At 39.9% G+C, this 11455-nt stretch overlaps 1 protein-coding gene across 1 annotated transcript; it reads right to left on the reverse strand.

Annotated features, from left to right (window-relative positions):
- Positions 1–860: 860 nt before the first annotated feature.
- On the reverse strand, positions 861–1409 carry LOC122665507. The gene has a single exon (XM_043861661.1). The coding sequence runs from the start codon at positions 1407–1409 to the stop codon at positions 861–863; it is 549 nt and encodes a 182-aa protein (XP_043717596.1).
- Positions 1410–11455: the final 10046 nt, after the last annotated feature.

Genomic DNA, 11455 nt, shown 5'->3' on the forward strand with positions numbered 1-11455 from the left:
GATAGCCAATCCATTCCCAAAATGACGTCAAAGTCTGACATGTCTAACAGAATCAAGTCAACAAGCAAGGTTCTGCCTTCTATGTGAACTAAACAAGGTCCATAAACAGTAGTCACCATAATGACTTCTCTAGAAGGTAAGGCCACAGATAGACACTTGTCAAGTGACTTAGGGTCAATACTTAGTCTCTTGGCAAAAGACTTAGATGTGAAAGAGTGTGTCGAACCCGAATCAAATAGTACAAAAGCAGGTTGAGAAGATATGTTTAGAGTACCTGCCAAAATTCTAGGTTTTAATTGTTCCTAGATGCATGCTATAAGTTGAGTATCCAAGTCTTTAGATAAAAGAATACCTGTCACAACTGTAGGCGACCCTTCTGCTTCCTCTATTGATAGAACAAAAACTCGAGCCTGGGCTTTCTGTGCCTGACCTGTTGGTGCTACCTAAGATGCTTGGAATGCCTGCTTCTGAGGTGGTAATGGCCCTTGTTGGGCCTGTTGTGGACGCTGCCCCTGGTATGGCTGACGGTGAGGCTATGCTGGTAATAGTGGCCTTGGCATTAGTTGTTGTGTAATTGGCTGTCCCCATTGTGGTGTGAATGGCTGCATCCTGTGTTGCCCAAAAGATTGCATTGGTTGCTGTCGAAGTGGTTGCATCACTGGCTGTCCAAGTAGTCGCACACGATAATCCTTCACTAAATGCCCTTTCCTCCCACATCAATGGCAGGTGATGGGTCCTATCAAGCATGGTCCAGCATGAACTTTGCCACAAGTATGACATGCACTATGGGTGTCCTGAGTCTTCTGCTGCTTCTGTGGTAGGACTTCCTTAGTGCTCTAGTTGTCTACCGGCCTCTTCCCCTACACTTTGCTAGTTGTGTTCTGTGAAGTATCCTTCAAGCTCTCTTCTATCATTAGAGCCCTCTGTAGTACATCAACATATGATGTGAGCTTCGGTGCCACAATGGCTGCCTTTAGTTGAGCCTTCAGTCCCCTCACAAATTTCTTAGCCTTTTTTGCATCAATGTCAATGTACTCTTGTGCAAAGTAGGCTAAATCTTCAAATTTCTTCCTATAGGTCATCACATTGTCAGAACCCTGTTCCAATTGTAGAAATTCCACTTCCTTGGCCTCTTTCACACTGTCTGGGAAGTAACTCTCGAAGAAGGCTGACACAAAGCGTGCCCAAGTGATAACCGGATCAGCAGCTATTAAAATTTGCTTGTGGGCCTTCCACCACATATGAGCTTCTCCCTGTAGCATAAATGTAGCACAAGCCACTCTCTGGTGGTCAGTGCACTCCAGAACAATGAAAATCTTCTCCATTTCCTCTACCCATATCGCTGGCCAAAGTGGATCAGTACTCACCCCCTTGAAGACCACTGGCCCAAGCTTCTTGAACCTTTCCATGATTCTTCTAGTGTCATCCCTTCGAGGAGCCTATGGTGCTTGAGGGTGTGGATATTGAGCAGCAGCAGCAGTTGCAGTGGCAGCATTAACATCTTGGGTTTGTACAAAGTTCATGAAAGCTGTCATTGCTCCCACAAAGTCCTGTTGATTAGTTCCCAGAATCGGAGGAGGTGGTGGAAGGACATTTTCAACTGGTGGTGGAGGTGGTGGTGGATTTCTTTTTGCCCTTCTTAATGATCTTCGTGGGGGCATGGTACCTATCAGAGAAAGTACACATGATCACTAAACTACACTCTCAAACCACACACAAAAAAAAAAATCCATTTGCTTCAATTCTATCCACCTATAGGAGAAAATAAGAAAATAATACTTTTGAGATTTCAGACTTGATGAAACCAAATTTCTAAGAAACCTAACTTAGAGTTTTAAAACATATCAAAAAATCCCCTTAAGAATGTTTTCCTACCCTAGGTTTCTAGTCTCTCCAAAATCAGGTCAAAAATTCACTTCTAAGTCCCTCTGCTAACACCATCTTTCTCAGTTTCCAGATTTTGACAGCAACTGTACAATCTGAACTTCAAAATTTATTTGACCTAGAAAAACAACCATAATTTAGCTGAGATTTTGTGGAGTTTCCATAGGTATCTAGCTACTTACAGTAAAAAAATTTGGTGTAATTTCAATTTCTAAGTGTGTCTAAAATGTTATGCAATTTTGGATTCCTACACAGTGAATTCTGGAATTTTCCTGCTAGTGCTCGAATCCCAAGTTTTAGTGTTTCTAAGTTCTTATGTGTTCAAATTTAGTGTCCTAGGTTCATGTTTTTAGTTCATATCCTATCCTAAGTTAAACCTAGTGTGCTCTGATACCACTCTGTAACGCCCCCGAAAATCACCCTAGCGGTTTAGGGACATTAACAGTCCACAAGATCGTTTATGTAAAGGAGATATGAACCGAAGTAGAACCAAAATACAAACACATGTCTAAATATATATATTAAGACTTCAAATAAAGTAGGGTAGTTAAACTAAGCTATTACAACTTTTAAATTAAACTTAAAATTCTTAAATAAATGTTACAATTTCTAAAAAATAATTAAATTCAAACAAATAATAAGTTCTTCTAAGGTTGAAAGAAAGTGTAAAATTTCTAATAGTAGTTGTCATCTTCTACTCCAAATGCTTCGTCCTCTTGGACCTCCTCCTCTAGTACATCCTCACATCCAGGTTCACATTCATAAAGTTGTTCATCTGAAAAATAGTGAGGGTAAGCTTTGGGAAAAGCTTAACAAGTAAATCCACAACAATTATACATGTGTGAAAACATGCACAAGTAATATAAAATGTAAAGACATACAACAATATATATATATAAATAAAAAAAAAAAAACAATACAAAATAATCATAACCATATTTTCTTATCACCACTACTGTAATGAAAAGTACATATGACAACAATCAACGAAAGATATATCGAAAGAACGTAAAATAACAAATGCATCACTCCCTAATGGACTAGTGTGAACTAGTTACCATACACTAGTCAAAGCCCTCATGATAGCGGCGTATGAATTCCAGGTATGATCAACTACAATACCACTGTCCCCTCACAACATCAAGAAACTAATGGAGAAACTAATGACCAAACTGGCCCCAGATCGAGTCAAAGCCCCCAATGGTTTTACCAGCAATGCCCTCCTGAAGAGTTCTTGATCATCATCCCTCTTTCTAATAGTCCATATAGCTCCAATAAGGGTAAGCCCGTAACTCAAAAACTCGCCAACTTATCCTTACCCCAACATATTCACCAATGCCGGTAAGGTAAACGACAAAATAACAATCAAGGGTTTGCTTATAATTTAAAGCTATACATCCAAGTTCGAAACTTAGGGTTAGCAATTCCCCAATTCCACCCTAATACATGCTATTGAAAAGAAAGAAAATAAAGTTTGAAAATAGTAACTTTCATCAACATATCAATACATAAAGTGAAGAACAATAATAGGGAAGATTGGGCAAAATCTTCGCAATTACTTATCCAACATTAACATCAATGAAAATTAAAAGTAATTCTTAAACAAAAATCAAATTTTTATGCAACATCCAAAAATATTATGCATTAGCTTATAATCATGAAGAATCATTCATAGAGCTTCATCATACTATTAACAAATAGGCATTTGATTCATTAGTTTATAAATATGACATTATTAACAATTCTGCACACACATATGTGAATTAAATCATAAGGAAATTACTATTCCTTACAAGCAATCATGTGTGAACAATTTATTTGGGTGAAAGCATGAGTGAAATATATTTTTGGCATGATAAATCTCAATCTAAAATTAATTTTCAGATTTAAACAATGTTTTAAAATAAATTTTATATGAAAAGAAAATATCGAGTATAATGGTTGAAGATCCACTCACCTTGGATAAAGCAATTAGGGTTTCTATAAGTGACCTCAAATCAATGCTTCAATAATGTTGATATATGTCTTCCTAATTCAGAACCACTTTAACGGAATCCTATAATTAAGGTAATGATGAAATCAACATCAATATATTGCATAAACTCGGATTTGGGAAACATAGATTTTTGACAGAATGACCTACCTTCAGTAAATCAGCAATATCTCTCTGCTCCGATCTTTATTTGGGCTGATTCAAGTTCGATTACGAAGATAAGAGACGGAGATACGTTTTATTGTGAACTAAGATTTTTTTAATTCGGCTCAAAAAATAGTCAAAATTGAACGACAAGTTGCTGGTTCTGCACAGTCCGAATCTCCTTCTTCTCCTTCTCTCTTCTTCTTCTTCTCTTCTTCTCTATAGTGCACGAATTTTCCTCTCTCCCTCTGTCTCTCTCTCTCAAATTTATGATAAAGGGAATGAGGATTGGGATTTATTTATGGAAATTTAATCCTAATAAGAAAGAAGGTGGGAATAATCCAATTTTGTCTCTAACTACATCTATTTACTTGCCCTCCAACGAAAATATTTTAAAAAGAATCTTGATTTAAGATTTTTAAATTAAAATTTGAGATTAGGTAATTTAATTTTAACTAAAATTCCTTTTTTTGCTGGGATTTTATTTATTGAAGACTTTCTTTTTCCAAGTTTGGCTTTCCAACCAATTGGAGATTGCCACCTCACCTTTCCTTATCAATCCATAATACATTCCTAGCTAAAATCTAATACCTCCCAAGTTAGAATCGTGGAAGCCCATTTTAAACCCTATAAAATTATAGGGAATTGTTAGACTAGAGAATGGATAGCCCGTAGAATGGGATACGGTTGACACCACCCAACTCATACGATGCCATATATACATATTGGGCTAGAGTTTCATCACCCTTGCCAACAGGGGTTAAGGTGTTGGATGCCTATGGGAGAGACCATATGAATGAGAAAAGAAAAGAAAAGAAAAAAAGAAAGAAAGAAATGTTATTGCACCGAAAAGGTGATTATGGGCTATAAGCTAGAGAAAAGAAAAATGATGAAAATGATGGATGCCTCACAGGTTAATCACAGAGAGCTGGTCAGGCTGACCTTGGTGACAGCTGCGGGAGCTGATCGGTCCTCCCCGACAACTCAAGGGTGTATCATGGGAAGGGCTTAAAAGCCCACACTAGGGATACATGTATTGGGGAATGTAGTGGTACTAACCTGCCTTAGCTGTGATGTTAGGTGGCTAATTAAATAAAATGAAAGCACCTCATGTAGAACTCATATGGTTGTGATTGCATGTGCATGCATGCTGATGTATTTCATTCACGAGCTCAGTTATATATGTTTTTTTGTTAGATGATCCTACAGGTGGATGTCACTATGGCGGGGAGACTTATTACCCAGAGGACAGCCATGGTGGTTATGACTATATTTGTATGGACCCGAACAGAGGTAATACCATTGGTGCGTGTGTTCTTGGTGATAGTTGAGGATGACCTGTGAAGGGTGTTGCTGCTGACTTTTGTTTTGGACACTCCTTTTTGTTTTTGATGGAGTTTTTCCTCGTTTACTTTTTAGTTTCTTTTTGGGGCTTGGGTTACCCTGATCTGTATATATTTCTTTTGTTTAAAAAGTTGTATATGGTAGAGATAGGTACTGCTGTTTTCTTTATGGGTGTGAGAGGGGGAATGAACAAACTTAGTATTGTATATATTTTCATTTCGTACACTGCTACTCTTTCTTTAAAATGTTTTAATGTAAATATAGCTTTTCACAACATTCTGAGTATTACATGATGTATTATGGTGGACGCGTGTGTCTGTGAATGGCTTAACTGCTTCTAGATCCGTGGGATTTGGCAGATTGCTGTTATGCAATTTGGGTCACCTACCTAATCCTCCCAGGGGTGGTTTGGGGTGTGACAAAACCTATGGATGATTTGGGTTTTCAAGATCTAGATGATATCAGTCTCGGTGACTGATCTCATGGGCACGGCTTCCTCCCATTTAGTAAAGTAGTCAGTTGCCACAATTATGAAAAATGTCCCTTTGTGGCTGCGGGTGTTACGAGCCCGCTTGATAACCTTACAAGAAACAGTTTCTGGTGTTTTTCCATTTTGAGAAACGGAAAAACACCCAAACACCGCTTGATAACGAAGTGTTTTTTGTGAATATTTTTTGAAACATAAATTAAAATTTATGCTCCCTAGAAGACTTTTGACAGAACATGTCCAACATGTTTTGTCGTTTCTCAGCATAAATTTGCAAACTTGTTCCCAATAAAATAGAAATCTATACCTAACCACTCTTCCAACTCTCTCACAAGGTCATCCTCTTCACTGGGAAAACCCTAATGGCTGCAAGCTTTTGTAGATCCATATGGTTGTCAGGTACCCTCTTTGTCTCTCACTTTCTCACTCTCTTGCTCTCTTGCTGTCTCTGTCTTCCTCTCTCGCTCTCTCGCTCTCTCTATCTTGCTCTGTCTTCCTCTCGCTCTCTCTGGCTTTGTGTCTTATTGGATCTAGGTGTTTTATGAAGATTGAACATCTTCACCGCAAGGAGGGAGAGCATCTCTTAGCCCTTTGTGGTTTCCCAAAGGAAGAACAATATATCACTTATATTTTACGTCTCTTATGGTAGAGGGAAGTCAATACTTTCAATCCCAGTTTAGGATGGAACTTGAATTTAAGCAGGGGCCTAAATGAGGAAGCTTTTGAATCTATATTGGTCATTCTTTGGGAAAAAATTCTCTCTTTTACACAACCAGGATATTCAAGTAATTTGGTCACTCAAACCAAATGTTTCTCTTCTCCAATTTGTTATTCTCAGCTATATGATGTATTGAAGCCTAAAGAAACTTGCGCTGATAAGCTTTAGGAAATCACTCACCCTTCAATATGTCTAAATATTGGTGACGTGCCTCAAAGAAGGAAAAGAGGATTTCTACTTCCCCATGTGTGTCCAGTGTGCATGGCAATGGGGAATTCATTAACCATCTTCTCATTTTGTCACAAGAGTGCAGTTGTGTGGTTAATGAAATGATCATGATGAGGAAAACTCACGGGGGTTGGATGGTGCATATCTTTTGTGGCCTTCAGTTAACTTAGTTAACAGGGATTGAATAGAGGTTATGAGGCCCTCTGTAGATTCTCCCTAGATCATTATGGACTTGGGATCGTCTCTCATGTTTACTCCCACAGGTTGAACTTCAGGTGTTGTGGAAATTTGGGTCCATTCTAGAAAACCCATAACGTTCTCAGTCTTTTGTTTGTTAGATGGACTCAAATATTGTGATTGGCTGAATTTCATTTGAAGGGGTTCAGCATGGAGAATTGGTAATCCTATTAGATTTGTTTGCTCTTGACTTCCACAATGAATATCTTATTCTGTTTGATACCAAGATCAGTTAGAGTAGTGATTGATGATTCAGCCAAGGCTGCCAAGCCCAGGTTTCGTAGGGATTTAATGTACTTGGGGTTGGGGTGGGGCTGGACTCTTGTTATTGCATCAAGGTCTTTGTAAGGTAATGGCAGAGAAGGGAGGGCATCTGACTCAAACTATGATCTTGACTAAATGGTGGACAAGAAGTGATGAAGTTTATCAACCAAAAGCAATTCAGCCCTGTTTGTCATGATTGTTGCAAAAACTTGAGACTTTGGGTAGTTTCATTAGTTATTTCCAAGGCAAACAGTGACACAAGGTTTCAACCTTCTTCTTCAACCCACTCACAGTATCAAGTGATCTTATTAGTTATAGCAGATATATATAGGTTTTCCTTGATGAAGTAGCCAAGAAGGGAAGGAATAATATCCAAGTACTCCTACCCTTGGGTGGTATACATATGATGGTAAAACATTGGCAATCTTATAAGGTTGCCGGCACTGTATGCTTTGCTACTTTTGATAATGGCTTCCATAGTTAATACCCTGTTCTGGCTGGTGTTCCTACTTTCATATATTTTATTTTAATCTTATTCCAGTCATTAAAAATGTCATTCAATTGTAATTTATGTTGCATGTGATTGCTATGTTTTGAAGTTTGGTTTTAGACCTCAGTTCATATGTATTCTTCTCCATTCACTTCAGATCTCTTCTGCCATTTCCAATTGACCCATCCTGCTGCTTAACTCCATTGAAATCAGAGGGCTGCTCGACCTTGAAATCAGCCCAGCTTACCCCTAGTTATTGAGAGACTAACAATCTCCTATTCTACCCTGGTTTCTGTTAAAATCCCTTACAGATCTGATAATGACCTCTCCAACTTAAGAGCCCTAACTTTTGAATTAAATGCTATCAATATTAATAACAATCTCCTATTTTGCCCTGGGCTTTGCTTTGGGCTTTTATAACAAGAGTCTTATAAAATAACAATGTTTATTTTAACCATTATTGTCTAAAGTATATTATTCAAGATAAATATTATTAAAATTGGTCACATTATATGTTCCCAAAAACAAATTTTATCAAGCACCAATGGTGCTCCAATTGTCTTCTAGAAACGTTTCTAGAACAGGTTTATCAAGCGGGTCAAAAATGGATTCTCAACATAGAAAATGAAAAAACTGTTTTTCTGTTTCTCATCACATAACCAAAACAGAAACACCTGTAAGGTTATCAAGCGGGCACTACCTTTCCGATTAGATCCATGGCCCACCCTCTGAATGGCCATGGTTTCACTACTGGATTGAATTCCATGGTTGGGGCCCGTTGTATTGGGCCATGCCGTTGGCAAGCTTGACATCCCTTGGCATATCTTACGCATTATGTCATGACGGTGGGCCAGTAATACCCATGCCTTTTGATTAACCACCTCATTTTGAGGCCGGCTTGGTGTGCACCACAAATTCCTTCATGAACTTCAGCCATTATTTACATTGACTCGTTGAGGCTGACACATTTGAGCAAGCGACCATCTTTCCCCTTTTTAAAGAGGTCCTCTCCATAAAAAATGTAGCTCAAAGCTCTGCACTTAGTTCTCTTAGCTGTATTAATGCTAGGATCCCTCAGATACGGCACCACTAGCGTGCTCCAATCAGGCTAGGTGTCTCCTACCTAGTTCACCTCCACTTGGTCTAGGTTGAGGACCGATGAGAGCAACTGTTTTTGTATCACAATGGTCTTCTCAACACAATATTCTGGGAAGCATAGATCTTATGCTGCCTATGATAAGCTGTTGGCCATCTGGTTCCTTAGCTAGGGGATATACCTTATGTATACTTCATCAAATCTATCAACCAGATTGCATACCAGCAAATGATAGCGGACCAGTTGTTCGCTTTCACAATAATATTCTCCTACCACTTGTTTAATCACCAACTGGGAATCTCCACTTATCTCTACCGATTGGTCCCCAATCGCGAGGAGGATCTTCATTCCTATAATGAGGGTCATATTTGGCCTGGTTATTTGAGCATGCAAAGCCCAAATACATCGCCAGCTGATTCTCCATCCCTTCTGGGGATTGAATGGCTGTCCCTACCTTGACTACCTGGCTGGTCTTAGATCCGTCAAAAGATAGTAGCCATGGTGACATGGTGACATATGATTTTCCATGCCTCGTCCTACACCTCATCCCTAGAGATTGGGATGGGAGGATGATCAGCCAGGAAATCAGCCAACACCTGGCCCTTAACAGACTTCTAGGGAACATATTGTAGGGTGAATTCCACTAGTGCTAGTGTCCACTTCCCAATTTGCCCTCTAGTGATTGGTCGATTGATAATATACTTGATAACATCGGTCTGACATACCACTTTGACTGTTGTGGTAATAGATAATACTACAGTTTTAAACAAGAAAAGAATAATGTCAAGCAGAGTTTCTCCATGGCAGTGTATCGCTGCTCAACCTCCATTGGTGCTCGACTGAGGTAGAAGATGGCCTGTTCGACTCCTACTTCATTATCTTGTGCCAGCAAGCTCCCAATGGAATGGTCTGACGCTGAAATGTACAATTTTAAGGGAATCCCCTTTCTTGGTGGTGTCAGCATAGGGGGTTTGGCAAGATACTCCTTAATTGCTTCAAACGCTTTCTGATGGTTGGTAGTCCAATGGAAGTCTTCACCTGCCTTCAACTTCAGCAATGGGGAGAATGCCTTGGTCCGGCCAGACGAGTTGGAGATGAATCATTAGAGGAAATTAACCTGGCCTAGAAATCTTTGTAACTCCTTTTTGTTGGTGGGTGGCTTCGCTTCTTCGATAGCCTTGATCTTATTCTTGTCTACCTCAATCCCTTTTCGGTGAACCAAGAACCATAAAAAGTTTTCGGCCGCCACCCCAAAGGCACACTTGAGGGGATTCATTTTGAGGCCGTGAAGCCTCATTCTTTCAACCACCTTTCTTAGGTGTGTGAGGTGTTCTTCCTCAACTTTGGGCTTGATCACCATGTCATCGATGTAGACCTCCGCAAACTTGCTAATTATATTATGAAAGACAGCATTCATGGCCCTCTGGTAAGTCGCATTGGAGTTCTTTAGGCTGAACGACATAACGACCCATTTATAGGTCCCAAGTGCCCCTAGGCAATGGAACACTATCTTCGCCACATCCTCTTCTGCTATGAATATTTGATTATGTCCCGTGTGGCCATCTATAAAAGACATTATCTAGTTATTAGATGCAGAGTCTACTAGCATGTCGGCTACGGGCATTGGGTACTCGCCTTTAGGAGTGGCTTTGTTAATGTCAAACCCTACCCCTGACTAACTGGAATCTTGACTGAAGGACAGGAACCCCAGACATGGCCTCCAAGCACACTGTGGAGTATCACTCCAGTGATTGAAATTGATGAAGGAACCCTGTGCAAGTCTTCCTACATACCTATCAGAAGATGGACAACTGACCTTTGTAGCTGCACAACTCATAGCATAATGTATTGCCTGGACTCCAGGTATTCTCTCTCCTTTTTACAACTGTGGGACGCACCCCTGGAAATGTGTGTAAAAGACCCTAAGTGACATGTGGGTATAAGGCCCTAATCCTAGGATAAACCCTTGTGTAAGCCCACAGAGTTTCAGCCTTGCTGAATTCTCTGGGCGATGCAGACATCACCCAAAGACATCTCTTAGAGTGCAAAACAGCACTATTTTAAGGATTTTAAATGTGGGGACACCTATATTGGACATGGGCACCCTCCATAGGTTGAGGGGAGTCTGAGGGACCACCTCATACCCCTGGACCATTGTGGATCCCACCAGAGTGCCCAGAATGGCTGCGAATGCAGTCAAAAATGCATTCTGGGAATGGACCTTAGTAGCCAAATAGGCCCTAGTCATGGGCTGGGCTATAAATAGGGGTACCTTAGGCTCATTTAGAACTCTTGGTATTGTTCAATTCGTGGGAGAGAAAAGAAGAGAGAAAAGAAGAGAGAAAAGAAGAGAGAAAAGAGAGAAAAGAGAGAAAAGAGAGGAAGAAGAAGAAGAAAGAGAAGAAGGAAGAAGAGGAGGAGCAGCCTTGCCCTCTAAGGCCTTGGATTCGAGCAGTTCTACACCTATTTAGGTATAACACCTCCACCCACACCTGCTGCCTTGATGAATCACTATTGCCCTCTTGATATCTCTATGATTTGTTGGTTTTTTGACCCCTGGTAGCCCCGAA

Source organism: Telopea speciosissima, chromosome 6 (genome assembly GCF_018873765.1).
Source record: "Telopea speciosissima isolate NSW1024214 ecotype Mountain lineage chromosome 6, Tspe_v1, whole genome shotgun sequence".
NCBI classification, from domain to species: Eukaryota; Viridiplantae; Streptophyta; class Magnoliopsida; order Proteales; family Proteaceae; genus Telopea; species Telopea speciosissima.